Source organism: Pisolithus orientalis (assembly GCF_024613125.1).
Source record: "Pisolithus orientalis strain OTSU chromosome Unknown F5J12scaffold_9, whole genome shotgun sequence".
NCBI lineage: Eukaryota > Fungi > Basidiomycota > Agaricomycetes > Boletales > Pisolithaceae > Pisolithus > Pisolithus orientalis.
The window spans coordinates 626,274-651,864 of NW_026260790.1; the positions used below are offsets into that span (position 1 = coordinate 626,274).

Below are 25,591 nucleotides of genomic sequence, written 5' to 3' on the forward strand. Positions count from 1 at the left end.
AAGGAGCCAGCAAGTACAGTAACAAGGCTACATGGAACTGTGACACCAATACCACCATTCACATTCTCAATGCCCTTGCAATCATGCTGACCACTGGCCTGGCTGGATATGTCTATGTTGATGCATTCAACACTCATTGGCATCTTATGCTTGTCTTTGCAAAGAATGGACCTTTCACACATGAAGACAATTGTGACAGTTGCACGACTTGGTCACAGTGGTAAGAGGGTTTCCATCACAAGGTCTCAAGCATTGTTTGTCAGAACTGGCCAAGGGTCTCTTGGTAAAACTGTTCCCTCCTACCTACTACATGAGTCTTCATATACTATGTACACAAAGGACCGTACTAAAGAGGAAGTGTCAAGGCTGACATATTGAACTTGGCTCCATTGTTGTATCTGCAGGAGTGCAGGTCATTACATCTGCCCTCCTGATCTTCTGGGGAGATCAAATGGTCATGCTTGAGATGACTAGGATCAAGTTCATGAGGATGAGATAGAGCAGTAGGATAATGATGAGTTTTGTACCTGGACTGAGGCTGGTGTATTGATGTGCATTGATTATATGTCTTACACTGGTAATATCTTACATAAGCACAGTCATTTCAGCACATTGTTTTCCCTTTGTGCACCTCAGTCTTCTCCCAATAGAAGCCTGAGGTGAGGTTCCCTTATTATGAGTTACAGCTACCTTACTGAAGCTATTCAGTATCTTCTCTTATTAGGTTAGTTGTACCTCAGTCTTCTCCCAATAGAAGCCTGAGTATCTTCTCTTATTAGTCTGTCACTACTCAGAAACAACCCCACAGAATGGTGCTAGCATCACCACCTGTGGGAACAGCTTCAGTGTTGATGATTTTGTCAAGCAGTTCATCCAGAGTTCCAGGCTCCTTACAAACTGTGGAAGTGGGGTTGATGGCACTCTTGCTGTGTCTGTCCCTGCAGGCTGCTGTCCCTGGGAAGGTATGCTGAATGCCAACAGTGGGGTGAAGTTGTGTCAAGCCTTGGGAGATGGCAGGTCATTGGTAGGGAGTGAATTGCATTGTCATGTTGTGGGTATTGTTGCCCTTGTGAGGGGTAGAGTGGACATTCCATGGGTGTCCCCTTCAGGGCCCACTGTTAGCATGTACAGTTGTAGTGGCACTGGTTTCTATTCTGTGTTTAGCTTGTGATCTAGATACCATTTCGGGTGTTTTCTTACAAGCTCTGGTGTCAGCTTTGAACCAATTGAAGATCATCCCAGAGAGGAAGTTCCCTCTCTTGCAGCAGTCTTGGTGACTGTTTGCTCCATGTCCCCAAGGATGAAGGGGCTTGCAAACAAACCCATCTGGTAGTGTGTAATGAAAAGCCAGGTCCAGATGTTCAGTATTAGTCTTGCAAAAGGTGACATATCTGGCAGGGAGGCAGTCCCTGGTGAGATCAAAGGTTCTGGCATGGATGGTCTCAGCCATGACCCAAAATTGTTCAAGCTGGAGTGGTCAGAATACAGGGCATGGCATTCTGGTGGGGATGTAGCACTGGGTGGTTGAGAGCCCTCGCTGCCCTTTATATATTTTCTTGTGAGGGTTAAAACCTGAGGAGATGCTCTGGTGAGTGGGCATTACTTAGTTTGATGTTGTCAAAGCAACACCAGTTACTACATCATCAGTCAGGTCAAGCATGCACATGCATGAATGGTCTCATCATACCAAGTGCCAGATAAGGTGAATTCTTTGTTGAGATGGTTCACCTGCCTTGGGAGTTCATTGATGGATGAGGTGCCCTGTGCCTTGAGGTAGTGTGTTAGGGCTTTGAGTCATTCCACTTCTGGGTAGGGTAGCCAGATGGAATCCCCACTATACTACTTTGAACAACATGTCTGGGCCTTGACCATGGTGGTCATTTATGTGCTTTGCCATGTGCCCTTCAACTTTTCCCAGACTAACTATGTGTGGGAACTGGCAGCCTGGAAATTGTCAGTCATCATTTGGCATGTGGATACACAGTAAGCTCGCATGAAATGCTGGGTGTACTCAAGAGGATGGCAATGCAAACTGTTATGCCCGAGCGCAGTGACTTCTTCAAATGGAATAGGCATGAAGTGTGTGAGGGGGAGTCTATGGGCCAAACTTGTCATAACCCCTATGGCTCAGTTATCTCAGATGTCTGACAGAGGTTCAGTCTGCTGGTGAGTCCCTAAGGTTGTTTGCATGGAGAGAGAACAGAGGATGGGTGAGAAGGAAGTTAGCTGAGTTGCAAGCTATTGAAAAACTGAGGATACAAGGTAAAGTACATGGGTTTATATACCCCTAAACAAGGGTACCATACCAGTCATGACAGACATGTCACAATGCATATCCACAGTAGTCAACAGAACAATCAGTCAAATAAATAAGAGTCATACAGTGTCAGAGATGGGGTAGGCAGGCAATGAAGGCTATACTGGCTGGCACAATCAATGCACAGTGAGGAGCCAGACACTGGAGCTATAGTACAACATCAGAGCAACATAAACAAGTCATAAAAGCAGAAAGGGGACAAGTTGTCCATCATGGGCAAATCACTGTGATGGCCTTGGTAGATGATAGTTGCAGAGTTTCCACCTCACAAATGAGAGGAGTAGAACCTGAAAATGTATAAGATTACTAACAAAGTAACAAAACACATCACTCACCATCCATTAAGCAGTAAGGGAATAGCCCATTTGTGGAATCCACTTGATGTAGTGCAATGGTTGATATGGGGATCTTCATCTCCAACATCCATTTCCAAATAAGATCCACTGCCACCTTGAGGGGCTCATTCTTGAGTGATCATATAAGGTCCTGAGAGTTGTTCTCCTTGGCCTTGTCAGAAGGGAGGTGGGCAGATGCCATAATGACATTGGGATTGACAAGTTCAACAAGTGACTTGGTTGTGGAGATTTCTATGACCTTCTGAGTGGTGACAGCAAGCCCAGGAACAGGTGACAAAGCTTTGAGATACACTACCATCCAAATCCACATCAAGTTCAACTCAGAAGGGATGAGTATGAGGACATTACCAGAGACCTTGATCTTTGACCTGTTCACATGAAGAGTCTTGATATGGATGTCATTACACACAATGCCATTTTTGTAGATGTTTGTTGAGTGAACCAGTGCTGAGGATGTTGTTTGATCATTAAGACAAATGTGAGTAATGAAAGGATTGCTGACAACAAAGGATGGATCCATGTCAGAAAAGATTGAAGGCTGAAGACTCTTGGCAAGTTTGTTGACCAGAGTGAAACCATGGACATGAATGAGTTGGTCATGCAATTTGGCAGAGAAGTCCTTGTTGAGTAGGAGCCAACACATGGATGCTTTATGGACACACTTTCCCTTATATGAGAGATAGTCCAGAGGGGGAAGGTGGATGCAATGGATTGTCAGCAACATCTATCATAGCTTCTGCAGATGACAATGGACCTTTGAAGTCTTCACTGACAAGTCCATTCTCCACCTCATGCTCAAGCTGATCCTCAAAAGAGAGTGAAGGCTCTTCATCTTCTTCATTGGTCCCAATGGTTCAAGGTTCTTCATTGAGAGTATCAACAATTGGCACCTGAGGTGGAGCATCCTTGCCTCCTGAGTCTGCATGTAACAAGGTGCTTCTGTCTTTGCCCTCATCCCCTTGGTTGATACTAGGATACTTCCTCCACCAAACATGCACATCAAGTTGACTCCTTCAACTGAAAATATTGCATTGAACTCATATTCTTCTGGGAACAAGGGAGAGGAGGAGAGAATGGTGACTGCTGCAGCACATCCCTTGAACCACACACCCTGCAAGTTGCAGTTGTGGACAACAGTGTCACCCTGCCACATATCATGGTTGATATGGTCAATGTGTTCTGAGTGCATTAAGTTGAGCTGATGATGCCCATGGTGGAGATCAGGATTGTGCAAGTAGACACCACTGATATCACAGGCTGAGTGAAGGTGGTCCATACCTTGCTTGTACTTCACAGCACTGTTGTGTCCACCACACATACAGATCAATGCAAACAAGATTTCAATTTGATCTGTCCCAACGTTGAGGAGGGAGAACTTGGATGAGGAGTCAAGCCAGAGTTGCTTCATGATGCAGAAAATGATGTTCTTCACAGCCATCATTATGTTGTAGTAAAGTTGGTTCAGTAAGAATGAAGCATGGTTGAGCTGATACTGACAAAAGAGGAGGTGGCAGCATGTGCTGATGTAGCTGACCTGCTGAGAAAGTGAGAGTGTAGTATTGATGAACAGTTTGAGCAAATGATGTAGAATATGCACAAGCATCTTGATGGCCTTGAAGTTGATGACAGCATTGTCATCTGGGATCCCACCATGTCTAGTATACAGGGGCCAGGTTGGATCTATCTCTGTGAGGCAAACAATTGCCTGAATGAATTCAATGGCATGAGGAACATCCTGGGGGTCATCATGGAATAGCAACCTGTTTGCCAGATTTTCATCCATGTCATCAAGCCAGGTCAAGTAGTGAAGGAACATCTTGGAAGTAAGAAGTCACCCATTATCAAGCAGAATTCCATGTGACAAGCCAAGTGCTGTACAGACCCCTTAGAAAAAGCATTAGTCTCATACATTCTGAGCCACAAGGAAAACTTATGTTTAAGAAGATGCTTGTAGTCAAAATCCATTGTCATCTCATATGGGCCAGTATATAGGTTGGGTCCAGGGAGTCCTGATAGAATGCCATAGAGTGGAGATGTGAGAGTTAACTTAATAGCCATGAAAACCTCATGACCAGCTTTGTGATGTGTTGTGTCACTGTCAGTTGCAAATGACCACAGCAGGCTTAGCATCAGTGTCATACCAAGTATTGATAAGCTTATTCATGAGGTCCTCCCAGTCAACATGGTCCTCCTCTTTACACAATGGTGTGGCAAGAAGTGGGTATGTTTGGTCTTCACCAAAGCAGTGGGTGACAATGACTGACATTTCCTTGCTGAGATGGACATCACCTGTAGAGAGCTTTATGGCAAGCTGTTCTGCAGACTTGTAGGTGTCAAGGAAGGGGTATACATTTCTGGCATGCTTCCAGCAGTAACCTCCAACCCCATTTTCAGCCAGATGGTACATGGCAGCCTCTTTGAGTGCAATGTCATCTGTGAGAAGGCTCACCTCACAGGGAGTAGTAAGACTGGCAGCAGCATGCATCTCAATCACAACCAATCAAATATTGTTGGTGATAGTCACACAGGTGATGGGGCCAATGGTTGGGGTTATCTTGACTGTGCTTGATTAGCAGCAAACAGTGTGCACAGTGGGTATGCAGAGATGCTGGGTGAGCACAGATAGGAGATTCCCCCCTCCAACATGGTAAACAAAGTAGTGCAATGTCAAGTTTGTCTTGATTGTAGCTATGAGGCCTGTACCCATTTGTGATAGTGTCTTTGATCTGGCAAAGAATTGTGCAAATGCTGGCACCATTCATGTGGAGAGTGTGAAGTATGTGATGAAGCCAAGGGGCATCTGACTGCGAAAGTGCCATAATGAGTGTTGAATGCATATTGAGGGTATCAAGAGTATGGCTGATTCTTCTGGTATCATTGAGAGACTGTCTTGCTGGTTAGTAATGAAAAGAGCAGTAACAGAAGTAAATAATTACCTTGAATTTCCATTGATTGAGTTCATTGTTGTGCTCATCAATGAGAGCCTGCAGTTGAACAATAGTGAGGAGGGATCTCTGAGTGCAGGTCTTGTATGAAGTGATTGTCTTGCCCAAGTCATGGATCTTGATGTCAAGTCCTGCACAGGGAGAGCAGGGTAAATTGTCAGACTGTGCAATGCATGCCACTTGGGAGATCTCACAAAGACTTGACCATCAATGGGGTTAATAGTGAATGGAAGCTTGTGAGGACCCCCCATGACTGTGCAGGACCATGGAATATTCACTTGGATGTCAGTTCCCAGTGGACTCAACCAGTACAAGGAGAGACCAAGACATGAGGATGGTAGGGAGTGATGTGAATTTCTGATCAGGAGAACTGGGCTGTGTGGGGGAGCATCCAACCATGACATTTGGCATTACAGTTGTCTGTAGGAAACTGTTCAGCCAGGGAAAAGAAGTCGAAACAGATCAAGAACATACCTATTAGAAAACAGTGAATCTGAAGAGCTTGTCCTTACATATAGTGAAAGAAGGGGTTACCAAGTGCTGGGTGGTCATGGGTGAACTGATTTTATCCATAACAGTAGACATTGCTTGTTTTTCCTTGTGAGCAGCAGCAATGAGACATGGCTTGCAGTGGTAATGGCTAGTCAGGGTGTTGAAATAGCTGCTTTCCTTCAGCATGACCATCCTTGGAATGCTTGTTTTAATGGATTGGCTACAATGAGGGAATTCAAGGATGTGATATCCACCAACAACCTGAGTAAGTAAGTGTCCATGCTGAAAGAGAATGAAAAATGCATTGCTTGTCCCCATCTCCAAGAGATCATGAATCTGATCTTGGGAAATGGAGTTTGGGGTTGCTTGCTCTAGGACAAGTGAGGGCTGGGAGTTATTAGATAGAGGACATGAGAGCCATGGGTCAGGCAGGAGCATCCCAAATGGGGAAGCTTCCTGTACAATGCCTCATGTTAATTGTGGGGTGGAAAGTTCATCATTGCTTTGGGAAGCTCCAGGCAGTGGTGATGGGGGAGTAGATGATAAGGGGAGAGTTCTATGATTAAATATTATGTCCATTGGCTAAGACCTTTCACATGCAATCCAAGAGTTGAATGGTGCTGAGGGATTATGAGATACAGTATTGATGTCCATTAGAAGTTGATGTCCAGTGACAAGACACTCTATGAGACAACTATGGGGTGGTATGGTACATAGATAATGAGGGAGGATGAGTGTGTCAAGAAAGACATGTTTAATGTGTCTTACCAAGTCTTACAGTAAACAGACATGTTGATCTAGATCTTGGACACATATTAGGATGGCTGATTGCCAAATCCAGGTTTGGGTACTGGTAAGTTAAATTGCTCATAAGTCTCAAAATTGCAATGATATATCACAAATTGAGTGTCTGGAATGATGGAGACAACATATATTTGGGTGGGTCTGTCTGCTATCATAAAGGCTAAAATGCAGAGCTACATTGTAGAAACTTGTTTGGAATGAAAATGCTGCAGGACATGCAAAATTTCTCAAAAAGAAAAAAAAAAGTAGGACCCCAGGTACTCATAAGCAGTACCACCAAACCTGGGTGAGTGTTTGACATTTGATGGATGCCCACCTCTTGGGTGTACTCCACATTGTTTGAGTTCCATGGGAATATCCAACAAGATGGTGTTGTTGCAGTAGTCCTCTTGTATGTGGAAGGGGCTGATAAATTTGGGGGCAAGTTTCCTAGCACATCCCTTCTCATAGTCCAGTCAACCATAGTCCTGAAACTGTGTCATCCAATGTGTACATTTTGGCCTAAAGGTGGGACTAACTGATGTTGGCCAGTTGTCCCTGATGATGGGTAGGCCAACATATGGAAGTGAGGGTGGCTGTAACATGATCCCACCCCCTGAAGGTGGGATGGGCCAACCTCACTGGTGGAGGGTCCCACCTCCTGAAGGTGGGATGGGCTGACCTCAGTCTTGGATGGTCCCATCCCCTGAAGATGAGATGGGCTGACCTCAGTCTTGGATGATCCCACCCCTGAAGGTGGAATTGGCCAACCTCACTCTTGGATGGTCATTTTGTGGGGTAGTTTCTGAGTAGGGACAGACTAACAAAGAGAAAGATACTCAGGCTTCTATTGGGAGAAGACTGAGGCACATGAAGGAAAACCAATGTGCTGAAATGACTGTGCTTATGTAAGATATTACCAGTGTAAGAAATATAATTAATGTGCACCAACACACCCACTCAACAGTGAATATCTCAATAAGTAACCCCTAAGCCAATAGAAAAACAAATGTGCTTATCTTTAGAAAGCCCCTTGGTCAAGATGTCTGCCAGCTGCTTGTTTGTAGACAAGTACACCACAGAGACATCCCCTGACTCAATCTTCTCTTGAATGAAGTGATGACAAATGGCAATGTGTTTCATATGATCATGAAACATTGCATTTCTTGCCAACAAGATTGCTGACTGATTGTCAACATGGAGAGGGGTGGGGTTCACTCATGCAGCCATGTCAATTTCACCAAGCAGCATCACAGCTGCCCAAACAGCCATGTACTCAGCCTCAGTGCTCAAAAGAGCAACAGAGGTTTGTTTCTTCAACAACCAGCTCACTGCACCACCACATAAGATGAATGCATAGCCAGTGATAGAATGGTGATCATTAACATCAGATGCCCAGTCTGCATTGGCATACCCAACTGGAGTGGTCCTGAAGCTGCAGTATAGTGAAGATGCAAGGTAGTGGTCCCTTGGAGACAGCAGTAGACTCTTTTGAGGGCCACCCAGTGGTGCTCACCCAGAGTCACTGCATGCCTGCTAAGGACACCCACTGCATAGGCAAGGTCAGGGCAAGTAGCTAACATATCATACATACATCAAGATTCCAAGAGCACTCTGATGGTGTGCAATGTCCAACTTGGCCTGTTCAAGTTTTTCAAGTTGGAGACTAGGCTCAATAGGTGTACCAACAGGATACATATCTTACAACCCAAAGTGCTGGAGTATAGATTTGATATATCTTTCCTGTGAGAGCTCAATTTATCCTTTATCACAGTCTGGGATGATCTCCATTCCTAAGATCCATTGTGCTCACCCAAAACTGATAGGTCATACTCTGAGGAGAGCTGAGTCTTGAGTGGTTAATAGCATCATGGATCTTTGACAGGATGAGCTTATCATCCACAAAGACAGCAACTATAATCAGAATTCCATCTTTGAATTTGTAAAACAAACTATGGTCTGCATCACTGCATGTGAAGCCCAGAGCTTCAAATACCTCCCTCAAGTGGGTATACCAAGCCTTCAGAGCTTGTTTGAGTCTGTAGTAGAGGGCACAGTGAAGGCACCAAATAACATCTGCAGATGTACAGAACCTGGGAGGTGGTCAAAGGAAGACTTCTTCATCAAGTTTTCCATTCAGGAAGGCTGACTTGACATCCATTTGATGTAATTTGTGGTCATACTTGGCTGTGAGGGCAAGCAAGATTTGAATGGTAGTAAACTTTGCAATGGGGGAAAAAGTATCAGTATAGTCCACTCTGTGAATTTGAGTGAACTCCCTAGTGCCTTGTACTTCTTGATGTTGCCTGTCAGTCCTTGCTTTACTTTGTATACCCACTTTGAACTGATGATCTTTTGATCTGAGGGGTGTCCAACCTCCTCATACAGCCTGAGCTTCTGAAACATATTCAGCTCATCTACCATTGCTGCATACCAACAATCAAGCCCATGCACCTGGTTAGGCTGTATGAGATGGTCAGTGGAGGCTGACAATCAGCTGTTGCTGACAGGCCAGCAGAGGTCAAGCCCATGTATGGCTTGTGCATGTGTGTTACATGAGAGCCATGAACTTATTGTCACCTTGTAGTATGGGAGAGCCCAACTGATGAGTGTCACCATGTAGTACAGCTGAGCCTGAGAGTAAATGTTGTCATGAGGAATGATGCAGCTGTGGTTTGAATTGTCATTGTCAGTTACAAGCAGGCTGGGGAGTAAGTGTCATCATGGACTATGGGAGAGCCCAATGAATGAATGTCACCATAGCATAAAGCTGAGCCCAAGAGTAGGAGTCACCATGGAGAATGGCTGGGCTGAGGTTAGAATTGTCATCATGGGGTACAAGCTAGCTGTGGAATTATGGTCACCATGGGATACAGGTGCTCCACAGGGTAGGTGTAGCCACTGCAATATGAGTAGTCCCAGGTAAGCCCAAAGTTAGGTGTCCCTATAAGGTATGGATGGGCTCAGCCCCTGAGTTCACCCCTGGCAACAATGTCATGCAAGCCAGCCCAACACCAATTCCATATGAGCCAGCACAACACCAATGCCATGCCATCCATCCTGGCAACATTACCATGTGAGCTGGGCCAACACCAATGCAATATGAACAGGCCCAATACCAATGCCATGCAGGCTGGCACAACATCAATTCCATGTGGGCAGACCCAATACCAATGCCATGGAAGGCATCCTGGCACCAATGCAATGTCAGCCAGGCCAACACCAACCCAGGACCAATGCCATGGAAGGCATCCTGGCACCAATGCCACATGTTTCAGCACATCCCCAATGCCATGGGGCCATCATGCAAGCTGTCCCAGTACCAATGTAATGTGAGCTGGCACTACACCAATGCCATGTGTTCCAGCACATCCCCAATGCCATGGGGCCATCATGCAAGCTGTCCCAGTACCAATGTAATGTGTTCCAGCACATCCCCAATGCCATGGGGCCATCATGAAAGCCATCCCAGCACCAATGCCATGAACACCATCCCAGTGCCAATGCCATGGAAGCCAGCCCAGAAATTATACTATTTGGTCCATCCTGGTAATAATGTCATACCAGCCATCCTGGGCCCAATGCTGTACCATGGACCCTGGCAACAATACCATGCCTGACCTCCTGGGAGCAGGACCACAGTGTATGTGCATACCAGTACCAGTACCATGCTGGAGATGCATGTATTACTGCAATGGTGGCTCTGGTAATGACCAGAGGACTACCCAACTACCCAGTACATTTAAACTGTGAATTCAATGCCTTATGGCCACCAGCAAGCCAGAAGAGTACCATGAAAGTCACACCATCAAGCTACACAGCAAAAACCATGGAGTTATGCCAGCCAGTCATCATTCAAACATCTAGGTGAACCATGACTCCATTGGCCCTTAGTTCTTGTCACACCACTGGTACAGCCATCACCATACCAGATTGGTTTTCCAGTATCTGAATCATACAGTAACAACTACCATCAGGAGTAGCCACTTCTTCCTGGAGATTGCACTACATTGTGACAATACAGAATATATTGCTGGAGCTAACAAAGTACAAGTACAAAAACAAAACAAAAAACATCAATAGATTGTGCAATGAGACATACATTAATGTTAGTTGACCTCCATCCTACCTTCCTGTCTGGGCTCCAATCCTACTGTTGGCAGTGGTGGAGTAATAGAGATTGTTGGACCTCCAGCAGGTCCATGCACAGGTTCCACACTTGAAGGAGGTACTTCCAAGCCAGCACCTCCCTCAAATGAAGCCAGGGGGGGTTCAGTGGACTCCTGTCTTGAGCTGCTTTGGGATGATTGAACCTCTACAACTCTGGTGGCAGTGCCAAGTTCCACCATGACTGGCATGTGAGGTACTGGTGTAGGGTTGGAAGTGATGTGAAAGGGGACCAGAGGATGGTTAAGCATGTTTGGGGCCAGGAATAGGTGATTCTGGATGGCATCTACCACCTAATGGAGAGCAGTGAGCTCAGTATGGGTTATCTCTATCTCCTGCCTCATGTCAGCATTCTCCCACTTGAGGACAGTAACCTCTTCCTGACACTTGTCACAATGGCATGGCTCATCAGCACCAGTTGTAGTAGTTGGTGCTGGAGTGATGGGTGGCTCTGTTGCAACACTGCCTGCACAAGACCATGACTGGGATAGCCATGACAGAGTAATGATTTCCACTACTCAATAGAAATATTAGTTCAACTGTTTAGCCAAAAATATAGGACTGTGAATAACTTACTGGGGTAGCCAGTCCATGGGCCAGGAGACAAATGATTGCTTGTTACTTTGGATGGACTGGTGGATTGATTTCAGCTTGGTGCCCTTTGATGTTTGGCTTGTTGACTAGTCAATGGAGCTGGCACAGCAAGCATTGAAGTGGTGGGAAGGCCAGCAGTGTCTTCTGGGGATCATTGCTGGTGAGGCCTTGGATGGGAGGCTTTTTGCTGCATCTCAGACTTGTCTCCCCTCCCCTTGAGCAAGCTGCATGAGTATTTGGTACAGTGGCATTGCCAGCATGCCCTGCCAGCTAGCACCATACAGGGCCAACTCCTTTCCCAGCATCTCACACACCAGTCAGCTTCTGGCACTACCTCCCAGAACTCAGGAGGGTTGTTGATGTCTCACCAGTCCTGCACATCCTTGTTGACTGCTGATTTCACCTTCTTTGTTGGTCTCCTTGACTGGCTCTGGCCTCTACTGGTCTGACCACTGGCATAAACAGGCTTGGCCACATCTTGACTGGCTATGGCCCCATACTGTCTCCCTGCTCTGATCCTCCTCATTTCCCAGTTTCTGCATTGCCACTCCAGTGGTCCTAGCTATAGGGTCTGTGGGTCCATCTTTGGATCCCATATCAGTGGTCCACCCGAGTGCCATCCTCAGAATTAGTGCTCACCTGGAAGCCAAATCCCTTGATCCTCATCCATACCCAATTCTTTCCCCTTCCCCTCATCCATGGACTGCCTGGTGCTCAGCCCTCAGCAAAGGCCAGGTAAGTTCCTCCATGACCTTGCAATATGGGTGAGACTTGGGCTGCTGGTGAAGGTGATACCATGCATGATCCTTCACATCAGCCTCTCATGCTGTCATCATCTGGTTGAAAGGTGGCCACATCTGTGTGGCAAAGATTGTTGCTGGGTCAACCATGTGCATATCAATAGCAATAAGATGTGGAGGGATCTCAAATGCTGGGGGTAGATGTTCAACAACCATGTGGACCATTCCCTACATAGATGTCAGGAATGGATATCATGGCTGCAATTTCACTTACCAGCTGGGCCCACACAAGCTGAGCCACTTTGCCCCAGTGCTTAGCATCCCAGCCCTGAAGTCCTCTCAGTGCCTGCACTGTAACCCTGGCAGCCTCCTTGACCATCTGCTTGGCATTTTCAGTGGTGATGACTGGCTGGATGTTGTCAGTCAATTGTGCTGGGACAAAGGTGCTGGTGTTGGTGGTAGACATAGTGCTGTTAAAGCTTAGGTGTGCAGGTGGTGGGTGCTTGAGTGGTGTGGTGAATTCACTAGCTAGCATACACCATTCAACAGGCTTACATAAGCACAATACAAATGCTCACTCTGGTGATGCTGTGATTTACAATATTCAATGTACTGGTTTAACCATTGAACATATTTTGGTGGGAGTAATGTATGGCAGTTGACAGTCATTCCACTAAGTGCCCATTTCCATTATGTATGCACTTGCACATCCTGCATGATGACTGGTGAAAAAATATTGTGTAATACAATCTTATCACTGGTACTGAAATCATTCTCAAACATCAGTGTAATCCCCATGGCATGTACAACATTTTGAACTTTCATATGGCTCCCAGAAATGCTAGATTCAGTTCCAGCAGTCCAGATAAACTCCATAAGTCAACCAGTCCAAGGATCATTACTTCTAATGACTGTGCAGTAATTCCATCATGCCATGATATGCAGCAGCTCACATCTCTCAATGAGGATGAGGAAATGTTTACTGAAGATGACCTGCCAGATGTGCCATCATCCCCATTATGCGAGCCACCTTTTGAGCTGTCCCTGGCTCAAACAATATGCACAACCAGAATGGAACCCTCCTTCCAGTCCTCTGGTTCACCCAGACCACCTTTGATAGAGCCAGCATTGGAGTCATTGGCACTGTCTCCCTCCTCTGGTAGCCCATTGGTTGAGCCTCCTTGGGACTCCATATCAACATGCCTCTCTGACAGCACCCTGTTACTTGAGCTGGCATGGGACAAATCACCACTGCCTGTTGCCCCAGCTACTCCATTGCATGAGCTGGCTTGGGGGTCCCCCCCACCATTTCAGTCCCCACCAGTCAGTCCTTTACAAGAACTGGCATTTCAGTCACCTGCTGCCACAAGATCATCAACTTACATCTACCCAACTCAGGCAGCTGGCCAATCATCATTACTGTTCATCTTATTGCATGGGCCCCCATTTCAGTCCTTAACTCCCTCAGTGTCACCAGCTTGTCACAATCCTACCCTGGTTCCCAGCCCAACAACATTTGCATCGCCTGGTGGTGATTTCTCTGGTCCTCAGCAACCTATGGACCATTCAGACACTCCTGCATCACTCAGCTCCATGCCAATACTGCCAGCCAGATCCCCATCACCAGTGCCAATCCCATTTTCACATTTGGAGCTTTTTGCAGTCTCCCAGGAGTTTGCCATACAGCTGGGAGTTGATACTCCACAAACTGAACAGAAGTACAGAAATTCCTACACAACTATAGCTAAACATGTCTACCAGTTCAAATGTCAAGGTGGATCTCCAGTATTGTGGCTAGGAGTGGGGCACACCAACCAGACATCAATGCTGCACACAATGCCAATCTGATCACTGCTGTAGGGAATGGGATTGAATTCCCTACAAGAAATCATCTTGGTCAGGAGATAGGGGTTGGGGGTGTTTTGTTTTGTTTCTTTCTTTTGTTTTCATGTTGTGTACCACTGGACTTAGTGGCAAGTAGCTATGTTGCTGACTAAGCACACATGCTGTGTTCATGTGAGTTCAGCTTACCATACAAGTAATTCATGTTTGAGTCCCTCAGCAGCAGGGTATTCTATTCTCACATTCTGGCAAGTTTTTGAGGTCAGAATTTATTACTTTGGGAAGTACCCAAAGGGCCAGGAGGATTGGCAAGAGGTTTGGTATAACAGGCAGCAACCAGGGCTAAGTTTTCCTGTTCTTTTCGCATTTTTTACACCTTTTGCTACACTTCTTCTTTTCTCAAAACAGAATCTCCCTTTTGGGTCAAGCACACACTCACCCAGTGACATATTACTAGTTCTAGGTACTTCATCTTACCTATTCCTACACTGCATATTGGTATTATGCCAATACCCTGGTGGATGCAACCAGGGAGTGGCAATCACATGTTGAGCAGCATGCCATGCTCACCAGATTCCAGCATCAGTTAGCAGATCTTCTGCAGGAAGAGCTGGCAGGTAGAGGCTACTGTCTTAAACCAGACCAGCTATAATTTGTTCATCTAACTCATTTCAATGAACATTATGTTGAATGGAAAAGTGGTGATGTTCTGGGGAGTCCAGTAATTGTGGCAATACAATATGGTCACTGTCATCACAAATTGGCCAGGATTGGATTGCAACAGTGGGTGATGGTACATGGTAGCTATGGGGCTGGTAATTCACCAGTAATTCTTGCACTGTGTACAATACCATTATATATGTTTGTTGCAAGTCTATGTGACAACATTAGGTACTGGCCACAATTCTACCTTCACCTCCTCACAGTTGGGGTAGGATAATTATCATCTGGCCACTGTGGGGGCCTCCAATTCTGCTCTGGGTGACAAGCCACACCATTCTCTTCTGCTTGATCCAACAGTCTATCTTCCCTGTCCATCACATGGCCTCTAGGCCTGGTGTTTGAATTCCTACCCACCAGATCAACTGCTGACATGGATAAGCATGTGTAATTGTGTGATGGATGTATACCTCCAATCATTAGGTGTCAGCCCTTCCCTACTGCCACCATTTCCATGGTGGGACTTGGATATGACCATGTTATCATTCTGGGCTGCTGTAGAATGCTGTAATGAGAGCATTAACCAAGTGTGCATGGGAACCAACCATTGGATCTGATTTTTGGGTTGGGCTTGGGCTTCCTTGCAGTTAAATTGCCACCATCATTGGCATGATTGTCTGATACATATCTATCAGCAATATTCATTGTTGCTGGATACCACTTACCAGCTGGCTTGGGGTATGCAGTAGCTGTATTGCACCAGTCTGATGTGGACTGGTTCCTTCATCTGTTGTCCTCCTGTGCATTGGATGTTCTGGTGGGATGATCTTTGGTGCACAATTTCAAGGTCATGTCATGGTTACCAGTAATGAATCTGACTGGCTCTGACATACCATCTATCCATTGCCATTTGGTGCAAGGTTTTGTGGGAGGAGCTGGTTCCTCCTCTGAGTGATGTCCATAGTCAGAGCCATCAGCAGAATTTACTTAATGTGCAATCAGTTATGTATATCCAAATTGATCATGGCCTCACCTTCTGTCCAGGGTCTCTTCCCTTTGGCTTTTTCTGACCAGAATTGTTGTTTGGTGACCAGCTCCTCCAGGGAACCATACTGAGATCTCCACCTTCAGAACCAGAAGACATCTTCTGGGTGCTCCTGCTGTTGCTCCTTCCAGAACTCCAAGGTTTCAATTTATTCATGCTGTGTCAGCCTGGTGGGCTCTTTGAATGGGATTTTGGGAGGAAGATACTTAGAAGACAAATATGATGCCTGGTTGTCAGTTATTGCAGCCCAAGGTATGCTGGCATTCATCTTCCAGCAAGCCAAGCCTGTGTTTAGATGTTAGTAACTCATCAGCCATGGAAATTGGCATGTACAATAATGGCCAGTTATGAACACCCTCATGATGTCCTTTAATTCTGGTGTCCATAAGTCCAAGAGATTTGGAAGAATGGGTGTGCCATTGTCATTGGTGGACAGGGAGAATTGAGACCACTTTTTTCCTTTCCATGCTTTTACCATGGTTTGACTGGCCTCATCCTCTCCACTGCCATCCTCTGTACCATTGGCCCTGAAGGCCTTCTTTGTGTAGGCTGACTACTTTCCATGAAGGTCTTCCCAATCCAAATAGAGCTCTCCATCACTCAGCTTGTCATTGAAGTCATTCCTACACTGGTCAGATACAGTGAAGCCTGTCAGGAAAGTACTCACACTCTAACCATCACTTCACCATCCTTATGATCACCACTCTCATCCCACACTGCTTCCACATGTTGTGTCCAAACTGTTTTGCATGCTTTCAGCCCTTACTTGTTGCCACTCTGCATTTAAGTTAGTATTACCCATGTGAGAACTTGGATGCTTACTCTGCCTGGGCTTTGGGTGGCAGCTTTCTTTCATTCCACTCTTTTGCCAAATGGGCTGCCTGGTCCAATTCAGGTTTGGTTGATGACTGGACTACCTTCTGAATAGCTGGCTGATAGTGTTTGATCATAGCTGATGTCCTGGGCTGTATTCTGGCCTTCACAAGTACTTGCTGGATATCCTTCTTATGCTGCAGCTTGATCACCTTCAGGGTGGTCCATTTGGAGCCATACTTAACCAGGGCCTTCCATGCCCAGGACTGATTGTTATTATACATCCAATTCTTGATGGCCTGTAAAATATACTTGACATTGACTGCAAGCACATCAAAACTGTCAAGCTTACCATCCATTTTCTATTCCATTCATTTTGTTTGAGGCTCTTGTTGGCATCCAGCCACTTGATTTTGTTTTGCATTCCCTCCATCAGTGAGGCCCTTTTGTTTGTGTCAGCTTCCTTCCAATCCTTCAGACTGTCTTGGAGGATTTGAAGTTCATCCAGTCTCAGCTTTCCTGGCACAGATTTTGCAGTCTCCATGCTATCTGAGCTAGATTCCTCATTGGAGGAAAAGTCCTCCTCATCTGAGGTATTAACACAATTAGTACTGTGATTGCTGCTGGCCATTCTGAATGTTGGAGAAGATGTTGGAGTTGGTTAGTTGCAGGTAATGTTACCTACTGTTGAAAGAAAATTTGGAGTCCATTGCTCATAGTTACTGTCACCAATTCTTGAATAAAGTTCCAGGGGGTGAGTAAGGTTCCAGTCATGATACATACCAATTGTTGGTATGGTCTTGTTCCAGTTGATCAGTAGCATGGCCAAACATGGTAAGCTGATTCATCTATCATCTAATCTGCTACTATATATAGATAAAGTATAGTTTGATCCCAATTGGATCTTCTGACATTGATTCCAAGATCTGACCCAAAAGTCAGGCCAGGCATCACAATAGGGCCTGCAGACATCCTGCAAGGACTTGATACTAGACATGGGCATGTCACAAATGGCCTGAGCCACAGTGGCCACCCTGGTAACCCATGTCACCTGAAAAAGGTGAAAACAACCAGGGGATCCAAAGAAGGGATGGTCAAGTTTACTCTGAGAAAGAAGGCAAGATATGCAAATGGCCAAAGAAATGAATCACCTACTATGGCAGGATCTTTGAGCATCCAGGAACCCAATTTAGTCCAGGGTAATGATGCCAACATATATTACTACATGGATGATGCATCACCACTAAGGACATTGAGAATTCCAAAAAGCCAGGTGTGCATTATCAAACATCCTGGTGCTGGTGATGTGTGCCTTATGGTATTGCAGAACAGTTATCTGGAAGAATGGCTGCCCTATAAGAGTAGATACCTGTCTGTGCTCCTGGACATGGAGGCCCTGCCTGATGTCATGGCTTGTTTTGTGTGTAAAGCAGAAGGGGCACCATACAGATGCATGGACTGTGTGCATTGCCCATTGTCTTGTGAAACATGTTGCATCAAGCAGCACAAACTCAGACCATTCCATCAGGTACACAAATGGAATGGAAGATTCTTTGAAGACTTCATTCTATGGCTTGTGAGTTCTGGTTTCAACCCATCATCTGTGATGACTGATATCATAGGTTGGTTTGGTGCTACACTTGGGCCATGGCAGAGCACCATGCCTGGCAGGATGCTGCCAGCCATGTAGATGAAGAGTGGGAGGACATTGAGGAGAGTCAACAACCAGCACATCTCAACCCACCAAATGATAGAAGCTATCTGACAGTTGTGGACACTGGTGGCATGCACTTTTGCAATGTGCAGTATTGCAACTGCCCTGGGTCTGAGGATTCACATCTTCAGCTTACCATGGCCAGCCTATTCCCCACTACAACAAAGGCACTGAGGACAACTTTCACTTTCCAAGTGCTGGAGGACTTCATCAGGGACAATGTTGAATGTGGAGCCTCTGCCATGAACTATTATAGCAATTCAGAGAGTCACCTTGAGCATGTTTCCTCACCTAGTGCTGGTGAGTGCAATCACCCCTGTCTTACCATATGCCACATTGTTCCTGTCAGTTGAAGAATAGGTATAGGGAATTGCTCAGGGTGTCAAGAATGTGAGGGTCCTAAAGCTGTTGAAATGGCAGGGATTCCATCAACAGTCACCTGATCTCTGGGCTGGTGAACTTGTCCTCTTCTGCTCTGCCTGTCCCCAGCCAGGGATCAAGGTACTGGATCAGGACATTGATCTCTCTGAGTCAGTATTCTATTTATTATTGCAAATACACATTGTTAGCTTGACTTGCATAGCTGGCAGTTTGCTAGGACCTTTGTGATGGACAGCAACTTCAAGGTGAAGCATATGCTGCCCAAGAATGCTGCTGAAGAGGTCTGGCTCATGGATGGAAATGGCTTCATGGACACATCAGCTCCATACAAGGAATACTTGACTGGGACCATAAATCAAATAGAAGTGGGTGCTCCATGATCTCTCCAAAGACACTGGACTGATTGCATCATGCAGAAATCTGACTGCAATAACCACTGGGCTGTTAATCAAGCAAATGCACAAAGGAATAAGCTGGAATCCACCAGTATTTGATAATAATTCCTTGAGAAAATGACCATGTGAGCTAGAGAGATGATTTCATGAGTTGTGGTAAAAGAGGGAGGGTTAATGGTACAAGTCCAATGTTTGTCATTGTTTACATGCTGACAAATCATCCAGAGGATCATGTGGTTTATTATGTAATCATATTTTCCCATCCTTCATGCCCTCAATCCCATCAAAAGATCACTTTTCACTATTTTACCAGTCAGGGACAAAAGCATTGCAATGCACTTTTTGGAAAGAATAGGGTGTATCTCAGCATGTGTGGCTTTGTTTGGACTGAACCATAGTGCACTGGAGAGCCTAGAGTCACCCCTTCCCAATGGTATAGGTATCATGATTGTCTGTGCAGAATAGCCCAAGCTACATCAGCAGCAAGTCACACCTCACAAACATTGCAACACTTTTGTCCCTCACTGTACTTGCCATAGCATTGGCATTGAAACAGAAGTTCAAGGTTGCCAAGCAGTCATTAGCAGCAATCCAAGATAAATTTGGCAAGTTGGATAGCAAGGTACCAGATGGCTTGCATCATTTATGGGTGGAACAAGAACTTGTGGGGAAGTCATGCCAGTGGAATACTCCACAAGCCATGGACATATATGAAGTCTGGCTGGAGAAGGGTAAGGGGGCCAACTGTATCATCTGTCCTGTGACTTACATACATCATGGTAGCACCCACCATGAAAGCCATTGAGATTGACCTAATCCATAATGACTGTTCATTCAGCAGCTCATGTGGTTCAGCTACCTGGATTGCATGGGCATTAAAGGTTGTGCAGGCTCAAATAGCACCTGCTATGGATACATGACAGATGGATGCCAGGGCAACAGAGGCAGACCAGTTGCAATCACAGATTGATGCACTAGTACATGGAGCAGCCCAGGTCATCAGAAATGACTAACCCCTGGCAAAGGCCCAGAAGTATAGCCCCATTTGACAGGGACAGTAATGACAAAACTGATGATCTGTTCCTCCCTGGTTGTCCTGATCACCAGGAGGTCTGTGATGTTCCACTGCCATCATATATCAGAGTACAGTATTTCCATGACATTGGCCTCAGCAGTCTTGTGGAACAGGAAATACATCTGAGACAGGGCCAGGCAAATGATGAATTGCATGAATTGCATCTTGCCCTTGTGGACAAGGCCATGATATTTTGTACAAATGTCCAGAAAGGAGGGAACTACAAAATGACAACCTGGGCATGGGGCCAGATATCCAATGCAGAGGCAATGGTTCAGTGGCATGCTGCCATCTATTGCCAGTGCTGAAAGCAACTTATTGCACTGGGGGCTGGGGAGGACATTCTTGGCAAATACCAAGAATTGAATAGGGCAGACCTGACTGAGAGTGCCACAATTGCAGACCCAAATGCAAGAGGTCATTGTGACAACACTCTGGTCTGGTTTTGGACTGTGGACCTTCCTTCCCCAAGATTCTGCCACAAATGACAGGATGTCAGAATGTAGGCAGATCAATTGGGCTTGTGTGAAATACTGAACTGACTGAATTCTCACAGCTTATTGAGTCCACTGGCTGCATACAAAAGCACTATGGGATCACTGGGAAGAAGAGCTAGAGTTATTCACACTGGAGACCAGGTGGACACAGAAATTCTTCTTACACAAGGAGAAATTCTGGAGTGGCCAGCATATGGAGGCATTGGCAGTGGGCAATACCAGTTTTGCATGCTATACAGCTAGGCAGTCCCAGATGTATCAGGATTTAGCCAGAACACTAGGATGTACTTCAAGATTTGAATGGGATGAGTAATGTACATACATCTCTAGATAATATTAAACCAGGGTGTCAGGGTCACACAACACCCCTGACTTCCTCTTAGGGTGGAGTAGGAGTGGATTGTGCTGCAGAGTACAGTGGTCAAAGTCTGAAGTGAATCTGACCACCAAGTGGTGAGATATTCAATGAACAGTGAGCAGAGGGGTATGGAGGAAAGTTTTGGAGGCAGAGGTCAGAGTTGGAGGTTGGATGAGAGGGTGTTGGGTTCAGCTAGTGCACTGCCCCCTTGTGCAAGCTCAGCCCTCATATTTCAGAGGTGGAGCAGACTCAGAGGGAGTGGAGATGAAACTCCAGAGGGAACTGAGAGGGAGTCAAAGGTGGGGACTGTATTCAATATTCATACTGATTACATCAGAGTACTATGTGGCCTTATATATGACATAGGTCAAGGGCAGTGCAGTGTAAAATGCAAACCAATAAGCATATAACAGGTTAGCAGTCCCTCTGACACAAGGGATAGAGGGTAGGGATGATGGGGACCTTAACCAAGACAAGGAAACTACTACAATGAGGGAGAGAGGGTAAATACCAAAGGAGCAGAAGAATGCAGAAAAACCAACACAAGGGCAGAACCCTATCTGGAATGCAGGGCCACAAGTCCAACAGCCCACTGGGCTGACCAAGGCCTTGGAGGAGGCACAGATGAAGGTCTGGCCTCCATGTGACCAGCCTGAGGGTGGAGTTGAGCAGAGTTGGTTGGAACTATGGACAGGGGACCTTGGAGAGGTGTCAGGAGGCTCGGAGGAGCGTGGGAATGCGTCGGAAGAGGGCGGAGAAGCGTGGGAACATGTCGGAAGAGGGCGGAGTAGGTGTTAGGGGCTTATGTCGATGTCATGGTCATGACAGGGAAATTACATACCAAGATTCTAATGAGATGTGTAATGAGGACAGCACCCTACTTATTGCTGGCTCCTGGCCAGGTAACTGAATTGACTCAGAAGTCCTCAAGCTGCTCCTGTACTTGTCCAATCCTGTCAAAAAGGGTGAGCCATTCACTGCAGAATTCCATCACACCATGGACTTGGTGAATCTCCTCCTCCTGATGGATCATCTCATCACAGCTTTCAATCAACTGGCCAATGCTATCTGATGGCATCTGGTCCATGTCACACAGCAGTGGAAGACACTCTTTTCCTTCCTATGGCACACATGGATTCAATGGAATGATTGAAAAAAATCCCACCACACACCTCAACCCCAACAAAGAATTCCATGGCCTCCTGCAAAACTTCCTCCAATGACTGATGATCATAGCCATCCAGATGGGTAGGGTCCCTCATGCACCAGGTATGGGGTATAGGACCAGTGTGGATCATGTGTTTCACTTCTCCAGTTTTGATCTGCAGGACATTCAACTCCATGATGTGTGCCATCAGGGCAGTCTCTCCCATATTTTGTATGGCTGACCACCAAAGCAGTTCATTGGTGACATGTGGGACCTTCATTATTGTCCCATGTGAATTGTGGGTAGCCAGGACCTGCTTCAATATATGCTGTGGACAAGTCCATGACACAACAAACCAGCATCAATTTTGACTAACTCACTGTTTCCACCTGAACCTGCCATACCAGTCATCTGGTAGTTGATTGCTTGGGTTGTTGGCCTGTTGCAAAGCATATGTGAACTGTCTAAATGGGACACCAATGTATTGGATTATCATGGAGAGGTAGGATAGATTAGTGGTCCTGACATCCATGGTGATTCAGAGCAGAGTTGGATTGCATGCAAATGTTATTACATAGCAATGTGGCTGACACATGTGATGACCACAAGATAAGAGACTGTCAATAATCACATCCCAGGAGGCCAGAATAGAAAGTGGCCTATCCTGGCACAGCAGCTGTTATGAGCCAAGTGGCTGGAAATCAACCTGAAGAAGACCAATAACAAGACCATAGTGTATCCATGCATTACCAGCACTGCCAGACCTGTACTGGAAAAGGCAATGTTGCATTTTCTCAATGGCTGTGGAATAGACATGAGTTGGAAAGGCCCCAGGCTATCATCCAATGCTTGTGCACAGTGTATAACAAAAGGTCAACACACTGAAATATGACCAGCATGGTAGGAAGTGTAGCTGTAGCAGAACATTGTATCCATGCATTACTGGCACTGCCAGACCTGTACTAGAAAAGGCCACATCATGTTTTCTCAATGGCTGTAGAATACACAATTAGGTGGAAAGGCCCCAGTCCATCATCCAATGCTTGGGCATGGTGTATAAAGAAACATGAACACCATGAAATGCAACTGGTGTGGTAGGAAGTGTAGCTAGTGCCAGAGCCATAGCAGAACTTGCTATCTATTGCCTTTATCTTGGTACCTGTACCATGCTGGAATAATATGTGGAAGCTGGAGGTACTATGCTGCCATAGTGGCACCTGTTTTCAAAGGCCAGAATGGTCATTTACCAATGATGTGTAACCATGCTGGCATACATAGCCATGGTTTCCATACTACACACTACAGCTACCAGCTAACCCCTCATCAACACCATGCTTTCCATATCATCTTATGTTCTTAATGGCAATAAATTACAGTGCAACCTGGGATATTACACACTATATGCACCAGGAATTCTGCAGTCAAACCTTCCCAGGATCACATGCCCCCAAACCAAATCCTCCACTCCACATTCCAACACATGGCATTGTTGCTATGAATCAGATAGTGGCCAGCATGCATGCAGCATACAATAATAGAAGTAAGCTGATGTCCTGGCTGAATGTAAAATCAAATGTAAATTGTATTGCAGAGCAAAGCAGCATCAATCTGATCTGACTGTCTGAGTGCCTTTCTGCTATGGGATTGGGGGTTGATGAAACCTGGGAGGCAGGCCACCTGGTGGCACATCCATCAAGTCTGACTGGCTTTGTGGTTGAAGCTATGGTAATCCTTGGTACCAGTGATACCATTGCATTGTGGTACCTTCCCAGTGCCCTCACCAATGATTTGCAAGTCAGTTTGAACATTTCCTTGACATTCTATATCATTCAGGCATCCCTGCAGACACACATGCCTGCCACTCTGGACCCCCTTCACCATGCACTGTTGAAGAGTATGATAAGTGGCTCCTGGCAGAAAAATGCTGAATATTTCAATCAAACTTCATGGTCACTGGGGTGCCTGGAGTTTTCCCCAGCTAGGCACCAAGAGGGGCATATGGTATGGTTATATTACCTCAGGAGTATGTCTCTCAAGTGGCATCCAGACCTTGAACTTTGCCCCATCAGTTTCTGCTGACCTACAGATGGATGCTGGTCATGAATGGTCCCAGTGGTCTTACCTCCCAGCTGCCATCCTGTCCAGTGCCCTTTTGATTATGCACCCAGGCCTGTATGACACTGGCAAGCAAGCCATGCAGTCATTGGACACATGGTCCAATCAGCATAACCAAGATATGCAAGATGCCTTGCAGCACTGGCTGTTAGTTTTTACTAATGTCTCCATAATCTCTAACTGGACTACACCCTTTTTCCAGGACCCACACCCACAGTCCAATTGGTATGACATGCTGGTCATGGTTGGCAATTATGAAGATTGTGTATTGGATATCCCCATGCTTGGCCTTCAGTTCCTTTACATCCCTGGCTCTGTAGTTGCATTTTCTGGCCAGCTTCTTTGACATGGGGTTAGTTCTGTGGGTGGGAACTGATGTTGCATTGCCTACTACATGAGGAACAACATACACAATTGGATAGGGATACCCTGTGGGGATTGGATGAGAGTACAGAATGTCTGGACTTGGTTGATGCCTGCAGGTCCAGTGGGACATTCCATATAACCTCCACATATCCTATAGGGGGTCCATGTAAAGGTAGTTCTATAGATATTATATGCCATCCAAAGCCAAGTTATTTTCCATCTACCTCTCCCACATATTGACTATGGCTGGCCAGTAATTGTTGGAACACTTCAATTCAAGCCAAATCCAGTCAGACAGCACACTGGGAAATTGGTTTCCTTGTTGTGCACAAGACTGTGGCATATGTGCCAGACCACATGATTGGTGATCATAATACACAGGCTGACTCAAGACAAATGGGACACTGTATCATGGGCCTCCCATACACCATGAAACACTGCAATATTCATCCAGCCTGTCCTACTGGATCATGATATCTGGGCCTACCCTAAGTACATGGTACAATGGACTATGGGCCATCCATAGTACATGGGCACTCCTATTTGGGCTGAGTCCAATCTGCATGGCACACTGAAATATGCTCCCACCATTCCAAATGGAACACTGCAGGTCCAGCTGAGCCATATTACATGGGCCACTGATATATAAGCCCCATAGATGGAAGCTTGCCAGCCAAGCCAATGCATATAGGACACTGATAGTCTCAACTATCAAAGCTGATGAATGATTCACTAAGAGATGATAAAAATGTGAGCAAGAGGGGCTCTCTGATGTCTTCTTTTTATTAT

General features: G+C 45.8%; 9 protein-coding genes across 9 annotated transcripts; 3 read left to right on the forward strand and 6 right to left on the reverse strand.

Annotated features, from left to right (window-relative positions):
* Positions 1 to 2,791: 2,791 nt before the first annotated feature.
* On the reverse strand, positions 2,792 to 3,316 carry F5J12DRAFT_891296 (uncharacterized protein; the record flags this gene model as incomplete). The annotated part of the gene is made up of 1 exon (XM_051747473.1): positions 2,792 to 3,316. One exon carries the CDS (start codon positions 3,314 to 3,316, stop codon positions 2,792 to 2,794), a length of 525 nt encoding a protein of 174 aa, XP_051601393.1.
* A 450-nt stretch (positions 3,317 to 3,766) lies between these two features.
* F5J12DRAFT_692322 (uncharacterized protein) lies at positions 3,767 to 4,411 on the reverse strand (the record flags this gene model as incomplete). Its single annotated transcript, XM_051740398.1, has 1 exon — positions 3,767 to 4,411. A coding segment is annotated over one exon (645 nt), but the record flags the coding sequence as incomplete, so codon positions are not given.
* Positions 4,412 to 5,327: 916 nt separating this feature from the next.
* On the reverse strand, positions 5,328 to 5,768 carry F5J12DRAFT_699670 (uncharacterized protein; the record flags this gene model as incomplete). Its single annotated transcript, XM_051740482.1, has 2 exons — positions 5,328 to 5,558; positions 5,610 to 5,768. Coding segments are annotated over 2 exons (390 nt in total), but the record flags the coding sequence as incomplete, so codon positions are not given.
* A 6,707-nt stretch (positions 5,769 to 12,475) lies between these two features.
* On the reverse strand, positions 12,476 to 12,860 carry F5J12DRAFT_891297 (uncharacterized protein; the record flags this gene model as incomplete). Its single annotated transcript, XM_051747474.1, has 2 exons — positions 12,476 to 12,622; positions 12,669 to 12,860. The coding sequence occupies 2 exons, from the start codon at positions 12,858 to 12,860 to the stop codon at positions 12,476 to 12,478; spliced, it is 339 nt and encodes a 112-aa protein (XP_051601396.1).
* A 583-nt stretch (positions 12,861 to 13,443) lies between these two features.
* F5J12DRAFT_781782 (uncharacterized protein) lies at positions 13,444 to 17,528 on the reverse strand (the record flags this gene model as incomplete). The annotated part of the gene is made up of 19 exons (XM_051742612.1): positions 13,444 to 13,649; positions 13,778 to 13,796; positions 13,998 to 14,102; positions 14,206 to 14,272; positions 14,426 to 14,481; positions 14,676 to 14,750; positions 15,161 to 15,305; positions 15,367 to 15,461; positions 15,622 to 15,710; positions 15,790 to 15,882; positions 15,930 to 16,021; positions 16,148 to 16,226; positions 16,275 to 16,468; positions 16,499 to 16,564; positions 16,609 to 16,681; positions 16,708 to 16,718; positions 16,764 to 17,053; positions 17,107 to 17,386; positions 17,440 to 17,528. The coding sequence occupies 19 exons, from the start codon at positions 17,526 to 17,528 to the stop codon at positions 13,444 to 13,446; spliced, it is 2,124 nt and encodes a 707-aa protein (XP_051601397.1).
* Positions 17,529 to 17,910: 382 nt separating this feature from the next.
* On the forward strand, positions 17,911 to 20,049 carry F5J12DRAFT_781783 (uncharacterized protein; the record flags this gene model as incomplete). Its single annotated transcript, XM_051742613.1, has 10 exons — positions 17,911 to 18,027; positions 18,082 to 18,174; positions 18,314 to 18,330; positions 18,377 to 18,696; positions 18,725 to 18,768; positions 18,835 to 18,998; positions 19,052 to 19,214; positions 19,266 to 19,335; positions 19,558 to 19,683; positions 19,784 to 20,049. The coding sequence occupies 10 exons, from the start codon at positions 17,911 to 17,913 to the stop codon at positions 20,047 to 20,049; spliced, it is 1,380 nt and encodes a 459-aa protein (XP_051601398.1).
* A 584-nt stretch (positions 20,050 to 20,633) lies between these two features.
* Positions 20,634 to 20,807, forward strand: F5J12DRAFT_718839 (uncharacterized protein; the record flags this gene model as incomplete). Its single annotated transcript, XM_051741132.1, has 1 exon — positions 20,634 to 20,807. A coding segment is annotated over one exon (174 nt), but the record flags the coding sequence as incomplete, so codon positions are not given.
* A 1,283-nt stretch (positions 20,808 to 22,090) lies between these two features.
* F5J12DRAFT_781785 (uncharacterized protein) lies at positions 22,091 to 22,601 on the reverse strand (the record flags this gene model as incomplete). Its single annotated transcript, XM_051742614.1, has 2 exons — positions 22,091 to 22,294; positions 22,347 to 22,601. The coding sequence occupies 2 exons, from the start codon at positions 22,599 to 22,601 to the stop codon at positions 22,091 to 22,093; spliced, it is 459 nt and encodes a 152-aa protein (XP_051601400.1).
* Positions 22,602 to 23,959: 1,358 nt separating this feature from the next.
* Positions 23,960 to 24,782, forward strand: F5J12DRAFT_781786 (uncharacterized protein; the record flags this gene model as incomplete). The annotated part of the gene is made up of 3 exons (XM_051742615.1): positions 23,960 to 24,115; positions 24,155 to 24,344; positions 24,391 to 24,782. 3 exons carry the CDS (start codon positions 23,960 to 23,962, stop codon positions 24,780 to 24,782), a joined length of 738 nt encoding a protein of 245 aa, XP_051601401.1.
* Between the last annotated feature and the right edge of the window lie 809 nt (positions 24,783 to 25,591).